The 18821-nt window shown below is 38.3% G+C and overlaps 2 protein-coding genes across 2 annotated transcripts; both read right to left on the bottom strand.

Moving 5' to 3' along the window:
* Positions 1–2351: 2351 nt before the first annotated feature.
* LOC145895728 (short transient receptor potential channel 6-like) lies at positions 2352–7458 on the bottom strand. The gene is made up of 11 exons (XM_082984513.1): positions 6036–7458; positions 5762–5810; positions 5482–5701; positions 5093–5308; positions 4838–4939; positions 4591–4734; positions 4307–4534; positions 4096–4243; positions 3906–4019; positions 3663–3831; positions 2352–3165 (listed from the first exon to the last, which is right to left on the bottom strand). The coding sequence occupies exons 1-11, from the start codon at positions 7456–7458 to the stop codon at positions 2352–2354; spliced, it is 3627 nt and encodes a 1208-aa protein (XP_082840639.1).
* A 6724-nt stretch (positions 7459–14182) lies between these two features.
* Positions 14183–18204, bottom strand: LOC145895727 (integrin alpha-8-like). The gene is made up of 15 exons (XM_082984512.1): positions 18061–18204; positions 17531–17828; positions 17319–17461; positions 16883–17019; positions 16674–16815; positions 16348–16449; positions 16083–16219; positions 15812–15901; positions 15514–15625; positions 15328–15438; positions 15123–15254; positions 14889–15002; positions 14733–14819; positions 14449–14586; positions 14183–14290 (listed from the first exon to the last, which is right to left on the bottom strand). Exons 1-15 carry the CDS (start codon positions 18202–18204, stop codon positions 14183–14185), a joined length of 1995 nt encoding a protein of 664 aa, XP_082840638.1.
* Between the last annotated feature and the right edge of the window lie 617 nt (positions 18205–18821).

Below are 18821 nucleotides of genomic sequence, written 5' to 3'. Positions count from 1 at the left end.
TTTAAACCAATTCAAAAAAATGGTAAAATATACTAAAGGTATATCCAAAAATAACGGGCTCGCAATACAGACTAAATATAAAAAAACTCACCGTTTGCTCCGTGTTGCTGCAATGTTAATTAATATGGATAAATACAACAATCTTTCGCTTAAAACACCTGCTTACCTAGTAGCAGCTCATTAACAAATAATTAAACTATATGCCTATCATATTAAACTCAAAGAGTTACTTTTGATGTACAGCTGTGCGCACGTGAACAGTTTTTTGCAGAAGTTGCTGACCGTTGTGGGATGTCGCGTGTCAAAAAAGTAATAGCTTTCATACCTGTCAATCATATTGCGACTAACCTTATGATGATGGAAGTACATGAATGCGTGGAAGGAAGCATGGAAAAAGTTGTCACTCATGTTACAGTTGAGGAGGAAGACTGTTAGCCGAAATTTAAATCTTATGGAGAACGGAGAGAGTGATTTTTTTAAGGTTTCAAGTGGAATCTTGCCGAGAGCGCTTCGCATTACGATGGATTTACCATTAATATATTGAAAACAAAGAAACAATTAAGTTATGGTTAGTAAGTAAAAAAATGCAATAACATTAACACTTGCATTTCAACTGTCGTTGCCGCTGCTAAGTTCACATACGTTTTTGGTGTGATGTACAAATTACCTCAAAGACACAAGTGCCCGACACAATTGTGAGCAAACGCCTGATGAAGTTGTCAATCAAACTCAACAACATCCTGACTAATACACGCCTTCCAGAACCGCAATAAGGTTTGATACGTTAATTGCGAAATCCATTTATAGTCAGTAGATGTGTTGCCGTTTGAATAAACACAAATACATCCATAAAAAACGATGTACTTTTAAACGATGAAACTTGTTTGGAAGAAGGTTTGCAATTCATGACACCAAGTCGGTTTTGATTCAAGTGACCCCTTTGGGTTTACAAACCCCCTATTTTTTTTTTTTTTTTTTTTTTTTTTTTTTTTTTTTTTTTTTTGACCGCACCGGGATTTGAACTCAGGATATCCTGGGCACGAATCCCGATCAGGTTTTTTTTCTTGGTATATGGGTCGGGCGCTTGACCAATGCTGCCAATCACCCGCCACAAACAAACCCCCTATTTGTTTTGTATACAGGTAACCATGGCGACTGTTAGTGCCATCCAGCGGCGTATTAAAGAGTCACTTTCAATCGAACTGCAAAAACCGAAACATTCTTGTTCCAAATTGTTACAGTGTAACGTTTGTTTTTTTTGCAACACTTTGATTCGAACCTGCAGCAAAACTTTAAAATTAAATGTCATTTTGTGTTAAATTGTAAATTTTGATTACTTCACGTACGTGCGTGCGCATATGGTATTTTGAATTAATCACTTCGCTCTATCCGACATATGGGTTAATCTCTGAAATATGTGTAAATCGGCTTTGGGTTTTAATGTCACAACGACGTTTTTTAATAATCCGTCCATATTAGCATTTTTTCTCATTTCGATGATATTTTAATATAGCCATGGCCTTTAAGCTAAAAGAGAGATGGAGAAAGAATATAAAGAACGGATATAGAGAACTCACTGAGCGAAGAGGCCCAAGTTACGCGCACACTGTAAGAAAAATCGTGGGGAGAATGCTGCATTGAGTGCTTCCGCGTAGTTATTTAAGGTATGTGTTGTCGTTTGTTTTTGCGCTAATTAAAAGTTCGTAAAGGCAGTTCTCGGCAGATGTTTTTAATAGTCTTAGGAGTCAGATAAACGGCGAGTGTGTTCTCTATGCAAACCCGGTCCCTGCAAACCTCACGTTGTTCAGGTAAAAATCTCAGTCCGTTTTTCGATCTGATGTATGTGTCCTTTACATAACTAATTTTAAAAACAATCCTATTGAAATGTGGACATACAGGGATGAGGTTTATTGACGGTTAACCAATACATCTAGACATAGCCCACCAACAGTCATGACATCATAAATACACAACTGCGCAAAAGCATCCAACAGACCAACAAATAATGGTAAAGTTAAATATTACTGCTTGCAATGACCAAAAAAACAAAAGTAAATGCGATAATAGTTTTCTCAGTACAATATAAGGATATTTAACATATAAGCTTAAATGTCACACATGGCGGTCACGAATCAAACACACCAGCAAAATTTCAGCAAAATAAACATTAATTTGAAAACATTTCAAAACATGGGTGCAAAGTATCTGGAGTTAAATATTCTGAATAAAAAGGCCAAAGCTAAAATGCTGTTCATCATAATGCTGGTAAAATTTCAAAACATGCTTGGCGAATATTTATGATAAACTTTGCGCTGTCACGTTGAGCGAATGTTGGTGAAATAAACATTCACCTATTTTGCAAGTCCTTTGTTGTATTTATATCTTTCCAGAATAACCTTGATGACGTATTTTCTCGATCCTTGGTGAGCTTCATTTGCATTGTTGTTTACTTGTGCTCTCTTGGTTTTAAGGTACTTTCCCCTGATCCATTTGACCAGTTGACGAACGTTCGGAATAATGTTCATTGGTGGAGGAAGAACGTTTTCCCTCCGAATAAATCGAAGCCAAACTGCCGTCCGGTGAAGTTTCCATTCCACTTCAGCGTTGGCGCTCGTCTGTTCGTAACTTCGCGACATCATGGCAATCAACATGTTGATCAAAACAATGAGAACAACAACGTGATATACAGTCACAAGCGACCAAGCGAACCCTTCAGTTACAAAGTGTTTACCAGAAAGCGATATAAGAGACAGGTCAAGGTACCCAAAAATTGTCCAATACAGGGACCGTAGTGAGCTGCCGATATCAGTAAACAGAACACTGTTGTTACAATTCGAAGCAGTAGAATTATTTGCAACACAAAGCAGTTGTCTGCCAGGATTTGTGCCATAATACCAATACAACTCACTGAGACTTAGAGCAAAAGCAACCACGACAAGTGCGAATATGAAAAGGAATTCGAGGATATTGGTTACCATTCTGGCTAATGACAATTGTAGGGGGCCAAGTCTACGAATTGTTCTGATCGAATTAAAAACACGGAGACACACAAAGATATAAGCCCAAGAAAGCAGAGCTTCTGAAATAAGTATAAGTTCGTTTGGTTTCCATTTGTATCTCGGTGTTTTGATTATATTATTGTTGTGTTGAAAAAAATCCACTGCCCTGTTCAAAATGAAAGGATTTAAAGATTATTTTGGACAGTCAAATAAATAACTAAAAGGTGTGCAACTTGCTGAATTACACGCCTTATGCGTTCAAAGAAGGGAATAAATTGTATTCGTAATCAACGGTGTCAAAAAACCAACACCGATTTTCGCAAAGGAATCTCGGTACAAAACCGAAAATGCACAGTTATGCTGTATAGCAGTGGTAGGGAACCTTTTCGGTTTAGGAGAGTCATGAAAGATAAATATTTTTAATTGTATTTTTGTGAGAGCCATCTAATATTTTTCAACATTTGTTAATGAAGTTCAGGCGACCTAAATAACGCCTGCAATTTCTTAGCACGGTTGTTTACGTTGAAAAAAATTGTATAGCATTAAATGGCTGTGTACCAGTAATTATGTCACTGGTTTATATCTTGAATTAAATGCAATGGTTTGTCATTGCTCTTCAGTCGTTGCGCTTGCTTCTTGGTGGGTAAAATCAAAGCAACTTACCTCAATATGGCGCTGGTGCTTAGCAATGTAAGTTGTGTGATATCATTTATATTCCACCAGTCCGAGAAGTATTTGGAAGGGCCGTGGATTTTTAATTCAGCGAATTCTTGACTCCATTTTCCGATTATCCACAAGAGCATCAACCATTGAACTGGTGTAGGAGGAGATCCTAAAAGTATTAACCACCTTTAAACTAATCGTAAAAGCGGCAATTTGGAAGAATGTGCAGTTTCCTCGGCATACCCAGATAATCGTTTTCAACAGATCGTGTTGCAACGTTGATGACCACCAAAACAACAAAGTATAAATCCGACATAAGGTGACAAGCAAATGCCACTGCAGGTTGTTTTATTAGTTCTGTAATAGTTTTCAAAAGAATCGTGTATTACTAAATTTATTTGTTCACATCGGGAGTAGAATGGGAACTGCTTACTTCCAATCCAAATATTTGGGACAGTCAAATAAAACAGTGATAGAAAAGGAAAAAGCAATCCGATGAAAAAGTTGATTAAAATCCATTTTATCATATTTCCTTGATGCATGTACCTTGCCCCCTTGTAGTTCATGTAATCGATGCATTGCTGGAAAAAACATTTGCAATTACATTGAAAGTAAATAGACCTAGGATGGAATTGATTACAAACCTGTGTGTTGCTATGAGTTACGAAATTTAATAACCGCATGTCGACCGAACGGTCAATAATTTGCATCTTTTTACGTGATTTCGCATTATCATTTTTACTTCCATCCTGGCGAATTTCAATATCGTCGAACTCTTTGACAACTCTTCCCAATCGCTGTATGGGTTTTGATGTGTCCAGGTTTGCGACCTCACATTGAAAAAGGCAGAGCAGACCATCAGACGAGCGAATCTGTGCAAGCATCGGTTTTATGTTTTTTTTTTAAACGGACCTTAATTGCAGATTACCTCATCTAAAAGAGCGCACATATAACTTTCAACTTCACGTTCTAACTCGACGTAAAACTGACTGTGTGCTGGTTCCATTTTGGCATTTTCTCGTATTGTTGTTATCAAATCCATGGAATGTTGGAATGGATCAATACCAAACTTCTATAAATCCAGCAAAAACAGTAAACGTATGTACGGTATTATATCGCCAACAAAGTGTACCATAACTTTATATAATGCTTTCTTTTCAATTACTTTATGTTACCTCAGCAAGTACTGTAGTATAGGCTGGGCTTGATTTTGCTTGGCACATTATTTTCCTATCATTTGCTGACTCCCAGAAAACCCCGTCATATGTGCATTTTTCCTGTGTCAAATAATATATGTAATTTGTAATGTTTTTTTTTATGAAAGAAAGGTTAGAAACAATCTTGAAACAGAATTCGGTTTCGCGATGTCGCAACTCATGTAAGCTTATAAAATAATGTATTGTGTAGACTGTATGGCACGCAGCTCCTACCTCCAGTTTATATCCATGCTCGATTAATAGTTTCAGAATGTAATACTTGTTACAATGTGCAGCAAGGACAACCGGACCGAATCCAGGAAAGTAATAATCGCTCGATGGAAGTGTGGGAGTTTGAATACCGCGTTTGTATTCAGATTCTAGAATTAATTCAACGCCTTCCACGAAATCTTGCTTGACGGCATGCAAAAGGGACCACTCCAAATTTACCTATTTTTTGAGACAAAAATATTCATTGCACCTTTGTACTTTTGTGTTTGTTTTTTTGTTGATAAAACTGCGCTTTTGGAGAGACGTTAAAAGTGTTATGGCGCAGCAATTCTACATAAATTGTGTGTGTCTGTATGTGTGATCTGTGTATGTAACTTATGACCAATTCAAACCTCCATTTTCAGAAGAAGTTTGCAAGCTTTGACTGATCGGTTGTTGATGGCAATTCTTAGGGCTGTCCGTCCTTCTTGATCAGTGTAATTTACATCGGGAATTACATCGGGAATTAGATTCCTTCCAGGCAATAGATAACTAACACTGATTTCTCCTCGCGTAGTGGTTTCAACCTTTAAGCGATCTGCTTTCACATCCGCAATGTATTGTTTGTTTATCCTGAAGATGCAAACTCTTGCAAATTAAAAAGCTATGTTGTGGAATAATGTTGTCACTTACTTTTCCTTTCTAGTTGTTTCATCGTCTTGATCCTCGTTCTCACTAGAAGCTGTACATTCACAAAAATATCGTTGACTCCCAGTGTAAAGGAAAGCACACAGTAAAGGCAAAATATTCTGGGATCGAATTCCGTCGTCATTAAAAACAGAGTAAACGCAGTTAAGTGGTTTAGGTCAAAGCATTAAGCACGCATGCTCTATTTCCCAATCCTATGTTTTTGTGATGGTGATTTTCCAATTAATCAAACAAACAAACAAACCTGAAATGCACGTACCTGGTATTCCTGGTATTTCGGCTGGATTTGGAGAACTTTCGTACTTGGTGGTCCTTCTAGGGTGTACTGGGGATGGTGGTTGATAAATTTCCACAAAGCTTGAAGAACGTTCATATTTAGGAAACATTCGCGGTCCTGCTGGTCTTGGTGGTTCATAAATTTCCACAAAGCTTGAAGAACGTTCGTTCATGGGTATCCATTCGGGACTTTCCTGGGATAGCGGTATATCATATTCGTCAGGAATCGGAGGTCTTTCGTACTTGGGAGGCATTCGCGGTCTTGCTGGTCTTGGTGGTTCATTAATTTCAGCAGAGCTTGAAAAACGTTTGTTCATGGGTATCCATTCGGGACTTTCCTGGGATAGCGGTATATCATATTCGTCAGGAATCGGAGGTCTTTCGTACTTGGGAGGCATTCGCGGTCTTGCTGGTCTTGGCGGTTCATTAATTTCCGCAGAGCTTGAAAAACGTTCGTTCATGGGTATCCTTTCGGGGTTTTCCTGGGATAGCGGTACATCATATTCGCCAGGAATCGGAGGTCTTTTATCCTTGGGAGGCATTCGCGGCCTTGCTGGTCTTGGCGGTTCATTAATTTCAGCAGAGCTTGAAAAACGTTCGTTCATGGGTATCCTTTCGGGGCTTTCCTGGGATAGCGGTATATCATATTCGTCAGGAATCGGAGGACTGTCATACTTGGGAGGCATTCGCGGTCTTGCTGGTCTTGGCGGTTCATTAATTTTAGCAGAGCTTGAAAAACGTTCGTTTATGGGTATCCATTCGGGACTTTCCTGGGATAGCGGTATATCATATTCGTCAGGAATCGGAGGTCTTTCGTACTTGGGAGGCATTCGCGGTCTTGCTGGTCTTGGCGGTTCATTAATTTCAGCAGAGCTTGAAAAACGTTCGTTCATGGGTATCCTTTCGGGGTTTTCCTGGGATAGCGGTATATCATATTCGTCAGGAATCGGAGATCTTCGAAACTTGGGAGGCATTCGCGGCCTTGCTGGTCTTGGCGGTTCATTAATTTCAGCAGAGCTTGAAAAACGTTCGTTCATGGGTATCCTTTCGGGGTTTTCCTGGGATAGCGGTATATCATATTCGTCAGGAATCGGAGGTCTTTTATACTTGGGAGGCATTCGCGGCCTTGCTGGTCTTGGCGGTTCATTAATTTCAGCAGAGCTTGAAAAACGTTCGCTCATGGGCATCCTTTCGGGGTTTTCCTGGGATAGCGGTACAAAATCTTCGTCAGGACTTGGAAGACTTTCGTAGTTGGGAATCCTTCTAGGGTTTGCTGGTCTTGGTGGTTGATTAATTTCGGCAGTACTTGGAGAACTTACGTAATTGGGAGTCCGTTCGGGATTTACTGAGGGTGGCGGGTCATGAATTTCGGCTGGACTTGGAGAACTTTGGTAAATAGGGATCATGTTTTTGTGGCAATTTTATCTGCAAAACTCAATTAGTTCGTTCATGTATTTTCTTTACTAACCTGTAAACACAATATCGTTAGGTGTAAAATTAACTCAAAAGGTTTTTTCTACTTGAAATTTAAGATTCTTTTTTCAACGAATTGGCGACCTTCCAGATAGTTGAACAGCCTATCATTGAACACTAACGAAACAAGAACCACCAAAAAAACTAACATTTGCACAGTTAAACGACGAAGTGCAAATAATTACTGATCCTAGCGGATAATCTTTAACTCGTCACATGTTTGTAATATTAACATCCATATACATAGGTCGAATTTCTAAGACGACCAAAACGGATTCTCTGTTGCAGGCTTGCAAGGAATATTTCCAACATTATCGATATAAAACGATCAAATTCAAACTGCATGCCACGAAATGCGACCTTTAGCAAAAGTGATTGACAAAAATTGTAAAAAACGAACCAAATAACTTTTTTTCTGTTTGTGTTCCGCAATGGAATCTCCAAATGCCCATACAGCCAATTTGTTTCCCTGTATCATTTACTACAAAATAACTTTTCCGGTGGGTAAACTTAACATTGTGTTAAATGTCAATTTAATGCCGCGTTTCCACCTCGCGGTTTGGAAAGCAAAAATGAGTCATTTTCTGTATTTAAATGCACGGCACAAACAGTGGATACAAAGTATGTCTCATTCGGTACGTTTGGTCGTACCGCAGTCGCCCGCAAACTCTAATAACGTGTTTCCTCATGACGTCACAAGAATGTGTTGGATTTGAGAGCATTGCGCAAAGCCTGTGAAAAAGACTTCTCACTGTATTTTAACTTTCTAATCCGGTTTGCTGGTAAAGAGTTTGAATGCGTGACAAACACAAACCTGCACCAAAACCCAAGAAGAAGTATTGGCAGAAATCTCGAAGACGTCCCATATACAGTAGGTTAAACACTATCTTCAACAAACCTAAATATAGCTGGAAACGTTCACTGAAGGAAATTGTCTGCACGCAGCAGTTGTATAAAATAATGCCCTATTAAAAGTAAATTATGTGTATTTGCACCACTTAAACAACAGTTGTTTTGATATGCGTAGTGATATATCGATTACTCTTGATGTTAGTTTTGACAGACATTACATGTTCTCAAGAAATTGAATATCGGACATTGCTACACAAACGATTGCAATAAACTACACATAAACCAGTGGCCCAAAGCAAAAAACAATAACATTCTTGACAACTACAGGTTGTTCCACACACCACAAATTATTTACAACTACAAATTCTGGTGAAACAACGATTGTAGACAAATCAAACAACAAAGAATGATAAAAGTTAAGCCTCCAACCCTACCAATAACAAAAGCGACGACAAACGAACCACTGACAACAACTGGGGTAACAACTACAAATAAGAACAACAACAGCAAAAACTAATGACTATTACTAAAGCTCCAATAACTGAAAGAGTGACTACTTCAACCAAAGCTAGATCACCAACAGCAACGAGAGTAATGACTAAATCTGGGGAACCAACAACATAAAATTCCACCAATGACCAACAAGAACTAAAACTCTGCGTCAAGAAGGCATGTTACAATATTAAAAAAGTTGTTGTTACTCCCATACACTTTAAGTGCGTAAATAACGGTCGCATGTCACGTTAACACTGACTTCCGTTATGTCAGTTAACCGTGAGACGTCGAGCGAAGCAAAGCTTTACACTCAGGCAATTCTATTATTTTTGCACTACGATTACCACGCGCTTGTGTTCCTTTAGCTTACAGTGACGTAACCGTTAGCAAAATTAACCACAGCCAGACTGCGAGGTGTCAATGAATTATCAAATTATAATTTAGAAGATGTATAAACGTGAAAAACTACATATCATTCAAAACACACAGCTACCAAAAGTCGTAGCGAAGTCGTAGCATTTATACGTAGCGATATATGGATATATCTTGATGTTAGTTTCGACAGACATAAAATGTTCTTAAGAACTTAAATATTGGACATTGCTACACAAACGATTGCAATAAACTACCAATAAACCAGTGGCCCAAAGTAAAAAACAATAACATTCTTGACAACTACAGGATGTTCCACATTCCACAATTTATTTACAATTACAAATCCTGATGAAACAACGATGGTAGAGAAATCAAACAACAAAGAATGCTAAAAGTTAAGCCTCCAACACAACCGACAACAAAAGCAACGACAAACTAATCACTGACAACAAGTGGGGTAACAACTACATTCAAAATGACTACTGTAAACAACTAAAGTTTCAACAGCATTAAAGGTTATGACTGCATCTAAATCTCAATTCACAACAGCAGCAACGACTACAACTGTAGCTCCAACAACAAAACGACCGCAACAAAAAGCTCTAACAACTGAAATTCCAACAAAATAGGTGTAATATCTACAACTGGAACTCCAACAACAAAATATATAACGACTATCACTGAATCTCCAATAACTGAAAGAGTGACTACTTCAACCAAAGCATGATCACCAACAGCAACGAGAGTGATGACTAAATCTGGGGAACCAACAACATAAAATTCCACTAATGACCAACAAGAACTAAAACTCTGTGTTAAGAAGGCATGTTACAATATTAAAATGTTTTTTATTACTCCCACACACTTAAAGTGTGTAAATAACGCACGCACGTCACGTTAATCACTGACTTCCGTTATATCAGTCAACCGTGAGACGTCGTGCGAAGGAAAACTTTATCCCACATCAATCCCCTCTGTTTACACAACTATTACCACGCGCTTATGTTCCTTTAGCTTACAGTGACGCAATCGTTAGCAAAATAACCACAGCCAGACTGCAAGGTGTCAGTGAAGTATCAAATTATAATTTAGAAGTTGCATAGACGTGAAAAAGTTTACTGGCTGGCTATATATCATTTAAAACACACAGTTATCAAAAATATATTGGTTGGGAAGGTTCAAAACCCAATGGCTAATTAAATTTCATGTTAACGTTTATTAACGGTAATTGACCCCCACATCGCTTCATATTTTTCTTTGAGCGTTAGAGTACATTAGCTATACCTTGCAATGTGTCCACGATAGGTGGCTTTACAATAAAATAGCTACACCTTAGGCTGTGTCCACAATAGATGGCTTTAGAATAATATAGCTACACCTTAGGCTGTGTCCACGATAGGTAGCTTTTTTTAGCGTTACATTCAATTAGCCATACCTTGCGTTGTGTCCACGATAGGTAGCTTTGAAATAAAATAGCTATTACTTAGGCTGTGTCTACGATAGGTAGCTTTGTTAAGCGTTAGAGTAAATTAGCTGTACCTTACACTGTGTCCACGAAATGTGGCTTTATGGTTTTATCCGTGTCCTTGTGATTTTGTTTCATTTGTGAATCGTTCATCTGTCCAGTTGTTTTTTGGGGAGCAAAATACACATTATTTCAATTCATTTCAGTTTTATCAGTGATTTAAGCAAATTTGTGTTGTTTTAGGAAAGACATTCACACAAAGCAAGAGAACTCTTTCCGGAAGCTTTTACCAAAGGCTAATTATAGTAATTGCAAGTAGCTAGATAAGAAAACTTGTGAGAGGTGCGAATGACCGTTATTGTAACCGAACCTTGTTTATGAAAAGCAAATTTTCACATGCGGTTTCAGGATGACGATCAGAAAAGGTACTTAAAAGCTCTCTAGTTTCTATCAACAATGACAACGCGAGAGCAAAGAGAACTGCAACGGCTTCCGAGGATTTAATGCCGAAGATCCTGTTTATGAAGTTGTTGATTGTTTCGTGTGAATGGTTTAGCATCTTAATATAAATTTGTCTTCCCTGATCAAAATAGCTTGGCTAAAATTCAAACGTTGTGTCACAGGATTAGATGAAAAGATGAAAGTTGTTGTATTTCTTCTGCTGTTGGAAAAAACCTTGCTGTGGTCACATGTAAGTGATGCCAATTAAGATTTTTTCCTATGCATGTCCTAGCATCTTACCTTGTTGTTATAGCTTGCGTTTAGTATAAAACCTCAAAAGCACAGACAAGTTGACGGTTGCAACGCCAAAATCGATGTAGGGTCTCCATATATTTATGTATGTCGGGATGAATTCAAAAGATTCGAAATATTATTGGTGCTATTGAATATAGTGTGATTTCCTACTCAATGATTCCCATATTGCCAAATGTAACCACCACGCTGTCAGGCATCGTCTACATACTCACTCCTGAGCAGTACATATTAAAGGTAAGTGGTTTTACTTTGATGTTAAACCAACTGGAGTAGATACATCGGCTGAGAAAATTAAACCTAACGTGCACAACAATAAGGTTCGGTTGACGTCACTTGCCTCTGTTTAGAATAGGGTAGTTGTCAGGTAAGTGGCATTCATATCTTATACTTTCTGTTTTCTTCTTCCACTGCACGACCAATCCATTTACGCGTTGCTTTATGGTGGAAACTTGTCTTTGAAAAGGTTGTAATGTTGGTTCTCCCGTCAATAGGCCTGTAGCAGCTTTGAGCCTTTGGAGTTTTTTTCTCAAACGCCTTGTGATTCTGCTACACTGTCAATGATATTCAAGTAGGACACGTATGTTGGTATACCGTTTGTATATTTTTTACTACGTAAAGGTATTCTATAATGCTCAAGTTTATTACTAATGATGCTGCCAGGCATTTTAATGTTGAAGGATGCTGATAAGTTATATATAAATATTGTTGCCAGAAGAGACTTTTTGTATTGAATACAAAGATTTACGATGAGGCGATGTGTTACAGGAACCGACAGCATGTTACATTGGTTTTGGGAAGCAGTAGATATGTTATGTTGGGTCATCGGCAATATCTGGAAACCACTACACCACGTGCGACTACACCAACAAACGTGTGTGATTCGCATAATTGAATCACGATTTCCAAAATTACCCTGATCCCAAATGAAAGATATACGTTTGTATGTGGTTAATTAGAAAGTGATGTATTTCTTGTACGGGAGACTGTGTATTATTTCAATGAAAATATAGCGCAAAAGAACTTGCGATGACTTGTTGGCGTTTTTTCCCAAGTTTATCACTTTCATTGTATCACGTATTCTTTTACGCCACGTTTATTTTCAGCTATTGTTATTTCACCTTCCACCTGCTTAGTCAAATATTTTGTGTTGATTTTTATTTACCAAGTGTCTCGAACGCACCAGTCACCGCACGTTGATTTTATATCGCAGCGCTAGCTCCTTTCCTCTCACGTGACACGGGTAGGGCCAATGACTGGCAGGAGAAAGGAGAAAAACTGGGCTGACATGAACAAGAGATTTTTAAAAGGGTTGTGCTGGAACAGGCTTGTGGTTGTCCGTGAATGCATGTTTTTATTGAAGTTTCTTGCACTCAGATAAGTTGGTTGAAATAAACGTAGATTAAATGGCGACCTTACAAGTAAACTGATAGTTTAGTTGAGATGTATGTTGTGATGATTGACAAAAAAGCCATATAATTGCAAAACTGCAGACAGGGTGTGTACACGCACTGGGTAAAAGTTATTTACGAAAAACCGTTGTCATGTCCGGAGAGGTTGTTATGATGACGTCACTATATTCTAATTTGGTCAATTATAGCATAAAATTGATGGAATTCAGGTTTGAATCAGGAGTAAATTTGGTTTGAATCAAGAGTTACAAGAAAACATGATTTTTCCGCCACCGCCACCGGAACCATAACTGTAACTTGTGAAGCCACTGTTCCAGTCATTTTTATCCGACCATCCGGTGAGGTTGCTTGCAGACTCGCACGATGCTCGCCTGATACCGATACTGACCTCCGGTAATATCGCATACTCGTCTGAGGAACACTTTGTTGCAGTGGAGCCCCTTTGTAATTGCGAAGGCGTAGGATGCATCAAGAGTATATCCATTGTCTCGATCATGACAGGTGCTTGGATCACGGGCAAGTAGAATACTCCGTCTCGATTAATGAGGGATTGATCGAGAACGAAGAAGGACGTCGTAAAGTAGTTCAAAACAATCGCCTCAAACAAACACGAGGGGAATGGGCGGACCAGACAGAGAGACGAGTAGAAGCAGATGAAGAGGTTAAAACATTGATGTCAATTAAAAGTACTAGTCATCACACGTTGATTTTTTTATAATGCAGGATTCGAGACACTTTTTCGTGCTGTTGGTGTTTTTAAATATTGGAAGTTTCAAACAAGTAATGCAAAGTGGGGTAAACCGTAGTGCTGAAACAGACTCGTGGTTAGCCATTAGCGCAGCGTCTTGTGGACGTGGATGTAAGCGTTGTTTCGAGAAGTACAACACTTGCATCCACAAACCGAATAACCTTGACCTCCAAGTGAGGACCTGTGCAATGGTACGATCCTGCCATATCATGCGAATGCATTAAAAACTTTTGTGTTTTTTTGTAACGTTTTTTTGTACGATAAAATTACGTAAAGTTTTTCACTGCATTTTTCCTATAGTAAGTATGTTAATGATTATAATTAAAAGACGAATATGACTTCGCTTGATAAGGCTTTTTTCGTGACCTGGGCTTCTATATTATTTTGGGCTGCGTTTTTTACATTTCAAAAACCAAGGCTTATTTTGCATAAAGTTGCTTTGATTTCCAATAATTTCATTCTTAAAGTAGCCTGTCTTCGCGTGTCACCAAAATTTATTCTCCAAATACAAGTAATATTTATCAGCAATAATCCAGTTTTTTGAAATTATTTTTTTCCTAATCTTTGTTTTTTTCCTCTTCAATATCTTCTACTATAGTTGGTGTCTCATCAACTTGTTGTGCCTCCACAAGCTTATCTTTATACTTGCTGTTGAAGAATCCAATCTAAGCAACAGCATATATATATATTTTCAAGCCACCTTTATCTTGTATTTGCCGAGAGAAGTTAAATATAAGATTACTTACAATGATTAGCTAATTGTGTGTGACACTTGTACATATAATTTATTTATTAAATTTAATTCAAAATTTCATTAACTCACCTTCCAACACACCAACACTACTATTGACAGTAAGGCTACTCCCCCGAGAATTGCACCGAGAATCGCCAAAATATCCGAGGTATCCCTCGACTGTGGTAGAGCATCTGGTGACTTGTTTGCTTTTATTGTGGTCGAAGCCTGGCGTCACACATTCAATAACATTTAGCTGGAATTGACCACATTTAAATTTCTAACAAAAATAAGCGAAGTGCCTAACAGAGCTATGTCACATCTATGTTGCAGTGTTTTTGACACCAACAAGGAAAGTTAACAGGGCTTTGTACCAGGGCAACGTAATTCTTCATAGGATAAACCGGTGATGACGAAATGTTTAGCATTACGCTAGAAGTCGGCGAACTTTCCACGTTGTTCTGCAAAAAGAACACCAAGAACGAAACAAAAAATGTTTGTATATTATTTTGTGGCATTTCAGTTCTCACCCCGGTAAATGAAGGCGCCCAGAGGACGAAGCGAGCTTCTACAACCACGGACGTAAATGCAGTAAGATCAGTCACGTGACACAGTATTGTTTGGCATTTAACATTGGTGCAGTTCTGTTGACATAAAAACAAACTACTGCTGTCTTGTAACATTGCTTTCAGGAGGTTTGTAACGTTTCTTGCAAGTTGAACGAAACACGAACAAGCATAATGTTTTCGTGCTCAACATATTACCGGTTTGAGTGGGATCGGTCTGGCATCAATTGGAGGAAAGCGAAGCTGGTGACTGAACCTCGTGTCGTTGGTCAGGGGAATACCCAACTTGTTGACCGCTGTATTCAGGTTGCAAACGCATTTCGCTGCGGGCTTGCAATAAAAGAGAAGTTAGAGCAGAGGAAATATGCCTTTGTACTGACATGACTCAACGACATCAACATACCAAACACGTGAAGTGGTACAGGTAGAGAAGTTGAAAGCCATCTAAAGTCATGTCGGTCCACTGGAATGTAAGACCACCCGATGAAAGCAGTTGCGATCCCTTGTTGTAGATCTGCATCAGCGTGGATCAAAATAATAAAATTATGTCACTTGTAGATATGTTGTATTTTCTTGTACTCTTACGAACCTGAAACGTATGTATGATTGGTGTAGGGAACACCGGATCCATGATTGATTGAATTGAGTTTCGTGAAGTTAATTGGTTTGATTGGAAAAAGACAGTGTAGCTCGGGCTTTGACTGAAAAAAATATCGTTTTTTCGACATTGTCTGCAAAACTCCACATTACATGATTGTGTTACATTTTTTTTATTTTTAATGGTAAAATGCTAATAAAAGTTATTGTTGATTTACTCTGAGAAATTTGGTAATTCCTTAATGATAACCAAAAAAAAATGAACAATGTTAAAATAAAAACCTACTAACCTGGTTACAGCAAGGTTAACATCGTATTTAATACTTCTTTCGTAGTTAAAATCGTTGTTAAATTTGTTCATATCCGTATGTTTTTCATATCTGGAATACATTTTCAAACCCACATTTAACTTGCCATTTTCCCACCGGTTAAAAATATTGATAGCAATAACCTATGTAATCATTGATACGGAAATTACGCAAAACCATCTTGTTACAACATGTTGCGCTGTGCTTTATTGTTGGACTGAGGAAAAGTTAATAAAAATGTGTTGCAGTTTACCCTGACAAGAGTTTTCCATGAATCGCCAGCTTGTCAACCGTAGCCCTCCTCGTGAGCGATTGAAGAGCGTAAAGAAATTCGTCCTTGCACTGTTCGGAATCGTACATATTTAAATTTTTGTCATTAAACTTCACTAACTGTTTTTGCGAAATACTTATGCGAAGTATTTTAAGAATAATACCAATACAATTTTGTTTTGCAAAATTTACCCACAGTCCGTGCTTTTCTAGTTTCAAAAGTAGGAATAATATCAGACAAAAGTTACCTGATCCCCACTGGGCAGAAGCGAGATGAGTGATTTTAAAACGATCACCGTCTTTCTGTTTCCACTTTCACTCGGAAAAATATCCGCACAAGTGGAAAGAATCTAAACAAAAAACAACATGCCTTGTTTAAAATAATAGTGTCGTTAACTTTATTTGAATCGTCGAAACTCGTTAAGTGGCTATTCTTGTGAGTTTAAACGAACAGTCAATATTCAGAGTTTGACAATCTGTTAATTATTGCGAATAAACAGTTTTTAATAGTCTTGCAAACCCCACAAAAATTTTTATTAGCTCTAGACATATTACAGCCAAAGATTTTGCTAACCTGACTGACTCCAATCGATAGAGATGTAATTTCAAGCCTAACGGAGAAAGCGGGATCAGGTCCGTGGTTACTAATGGTAACGGCCAATGAAAATACGTTTTCACTACTCTTGATTACGTACGCTTGGGTGCTTTGTGGAATCCTGAAAACATCATTTGGTTTCTGTTGCCTTTTTGCGGTCATTCAGAAAAGTAAAACAAACAGCTTACGAGTAGGAAACTTTTAAAGCAAGATCTCCATTGCACGTGGAGTTGTTTCCATGACAACCGTTGTAAATCGTCCAATCAGCGTACGCGAAATTCTTTCCTAGGGTGTCTGTCACGGGGGACATAACTTGTGCTTTGTGCTGGGGTGAAAAATCGTAGCTGTAGGTCACCCTGATTGGTGTAGTTAAGCCGCCGATCCGTAAAAACTCGGGTGCCTGTTTGTTTTAAAGAGAAGGAGAATTTACTGTTGGCACTTAATCACATATTTACGTAATAAATAAATTAATATTTATTTTTATTGTGATCAAAATTACTGTGACTGTTTACTGCAGTTTTTGAGTAATATATGTTGTTTTCCCATGGGAGGGAAATGTTAAGTAGATCTTAATTGTCAAACCTTTTCCTAATGTACCCATAGTGATCTGCCTCTTTAACTTACATTGATGCGGACGCTGTAGTTTCTGCATGTCTCAGTCGAGGTAACAAATTGGCGCGCGGAAATACTGGCGTTACCTATCAACACTATTCTTGATCCATCGATGTTGTTAGAAAGACTGTCGAGGGTAAGAGTTGTAACCATATCTGCACAAAAACATCCCGTTGTTTACTCGGAGTGATGTTCTGCCAACCAACTAACAAAATAGTACTTGCCGAAACCATCAAAGGAGCTGTGGTCCCTAGTACTTGCGTTTAGACAAGTTTGAAACGCCGCACAAGGCGTGGTGGTGTCATTTATGCACGTGGTTACGTCAATGACCGGGCGATGTACCCGTACTTTGCATGAAACGTCTATCACCCGTCTTGCACGTAGTATTACTACAGTATCGCTGGAAGCAGCCCCCATCCACAAGTCAGGATAGTGGTTGTTGTCTATTCCTTGGCTTGGTCCGATTCCCAAAGAATATCCAAAGTTGACCAATGATGGCGCAACAGAGCTTCCTTCGATTCTCTGTATAAAATACGCCGATGTCGTTAGGCCGTAATGCATTAGTTTAACAAACGGATTTTCGAAAATATTGCGGTTTCACAAAACTCTCATTCAGGCATACATTACTGTTTTGGCCTCGTGGGTATTTTATTGTGTTGTTGCTAAAACACGCTGAAACACTTTCGCTGTGAAGTGGACTCACTTGCGGTGTTTATTGCGGAAGGCAGTTTCAAGGTTCTTTCACGTCTCAAACCTGTTTATATGAATTGGACAAGCCTTGGGCGCTGGAATAGTAAACGTACACAGCTCCACTTCCTGAAGACGTCAGTGTTTCTCCCGGGGCACCCACAATGACGTCATCGTAACCATTACGATCAACATCCCCTGGAGTTGCCATAGATAGACCAAAACGTGCCGTGTTAACGTTATTACCGACCAACATCATCGGAACGTATATTAATTCGGAATTAACCTGGTGAAATTGTTTTTCTTATTTTTACAAACCGATAAATTTTAGTACGATAGTTTTGTGTGGCTTTTTTTTTTGCTATTGCGTCTAATATTAAGTAAATTTACCATTTTCATGTAAATAAATTAACATTTCACCACAATTTAAATAAACTTGCAATTGTTATTGGCTAAAATGTTATTGGCTCTGTTCCTTATAAATGATTTATTTAGTTTAATAATGGCTGTATAGTCAACACTAAGCAGAAGTCTTGTCGGCTATTTAGCCGATATTGTCACAGGTAATCTTATAAAATGACAAATGTTTTATTTGAATTTTGCAGTAAGTAAACTGTCAAGGAACCTACTCATTGTAAAGCGCCCGGATAATGTGGATTGTACATGTAAACGAAAACCCGACCATGGTCGTAGCCGACTTTGTTAGAAATGTTGATGCAAGGTTGTTGTGACCTTGTTATATACACTTTAAGGCAAATTGCTGACGTTTTGCATGGACACTATTAGGTTATTTTGCGCACAAAAAATCGAGACTACAGACCATGGCGA

This window comes from Ascidia mentula, chromosome 3, assembly GCF_947561715.1.
Source record: "Ascidia mentula chromosome 3, kaAscMent1.1, whole genome shotgun sequence".
NCBI lineage: Eukaryota > Metazoa > Chordata > Ascidiacea > Phlebobranchia > Ascidiidae > Ascidia > Ascidia mentula.
This window is presented reverse-complemented; position numbering and strand designations above follow the sequence as displayed.

Coding starts and splice junctions, on each gene's coding strand:
- LOC145895728 (XM_082984513.1), bottom strand. CDS start 7,458: ATGATCCCTATTTACCAAAGTTCTCCAAGTCCAGCCGAAATTCATGAC. Junction 5,702..5,761: donor GAAACAACTAGAAAGGAAAA/GTAAGTGACAAC, acceptor TTGCATCTTCAG/GATAAACAAACAATACATTG. Junction 4,940..5,092: donor AGCATGGATATAAACTGGAG/GTAGGAGCTGCG, acceptor TATTTGACACAG/GAAAAATGCACATATGACGG.
- LOC145895727 (XM_082984512.1), bottom strand. CDS start 18,204: ATGGCAACTCCAGGGGATGTTGATCGTAATGGTTACGATGACGTCATT. Junction 15,439..15,513: donor CAATCATACATACGTTTCAG/GTTCGTAAGAGT, acceptor ACGCTGATGCAG/ATCTACAACAAGGGATCGCA. Junction 15,255..15,327: donor TGTACCACTTCACGTGTTTG/GTATGTTGATGT, acceptor TTTTATTGCAAG/CCCGCAGCGAAATGCGTTTG.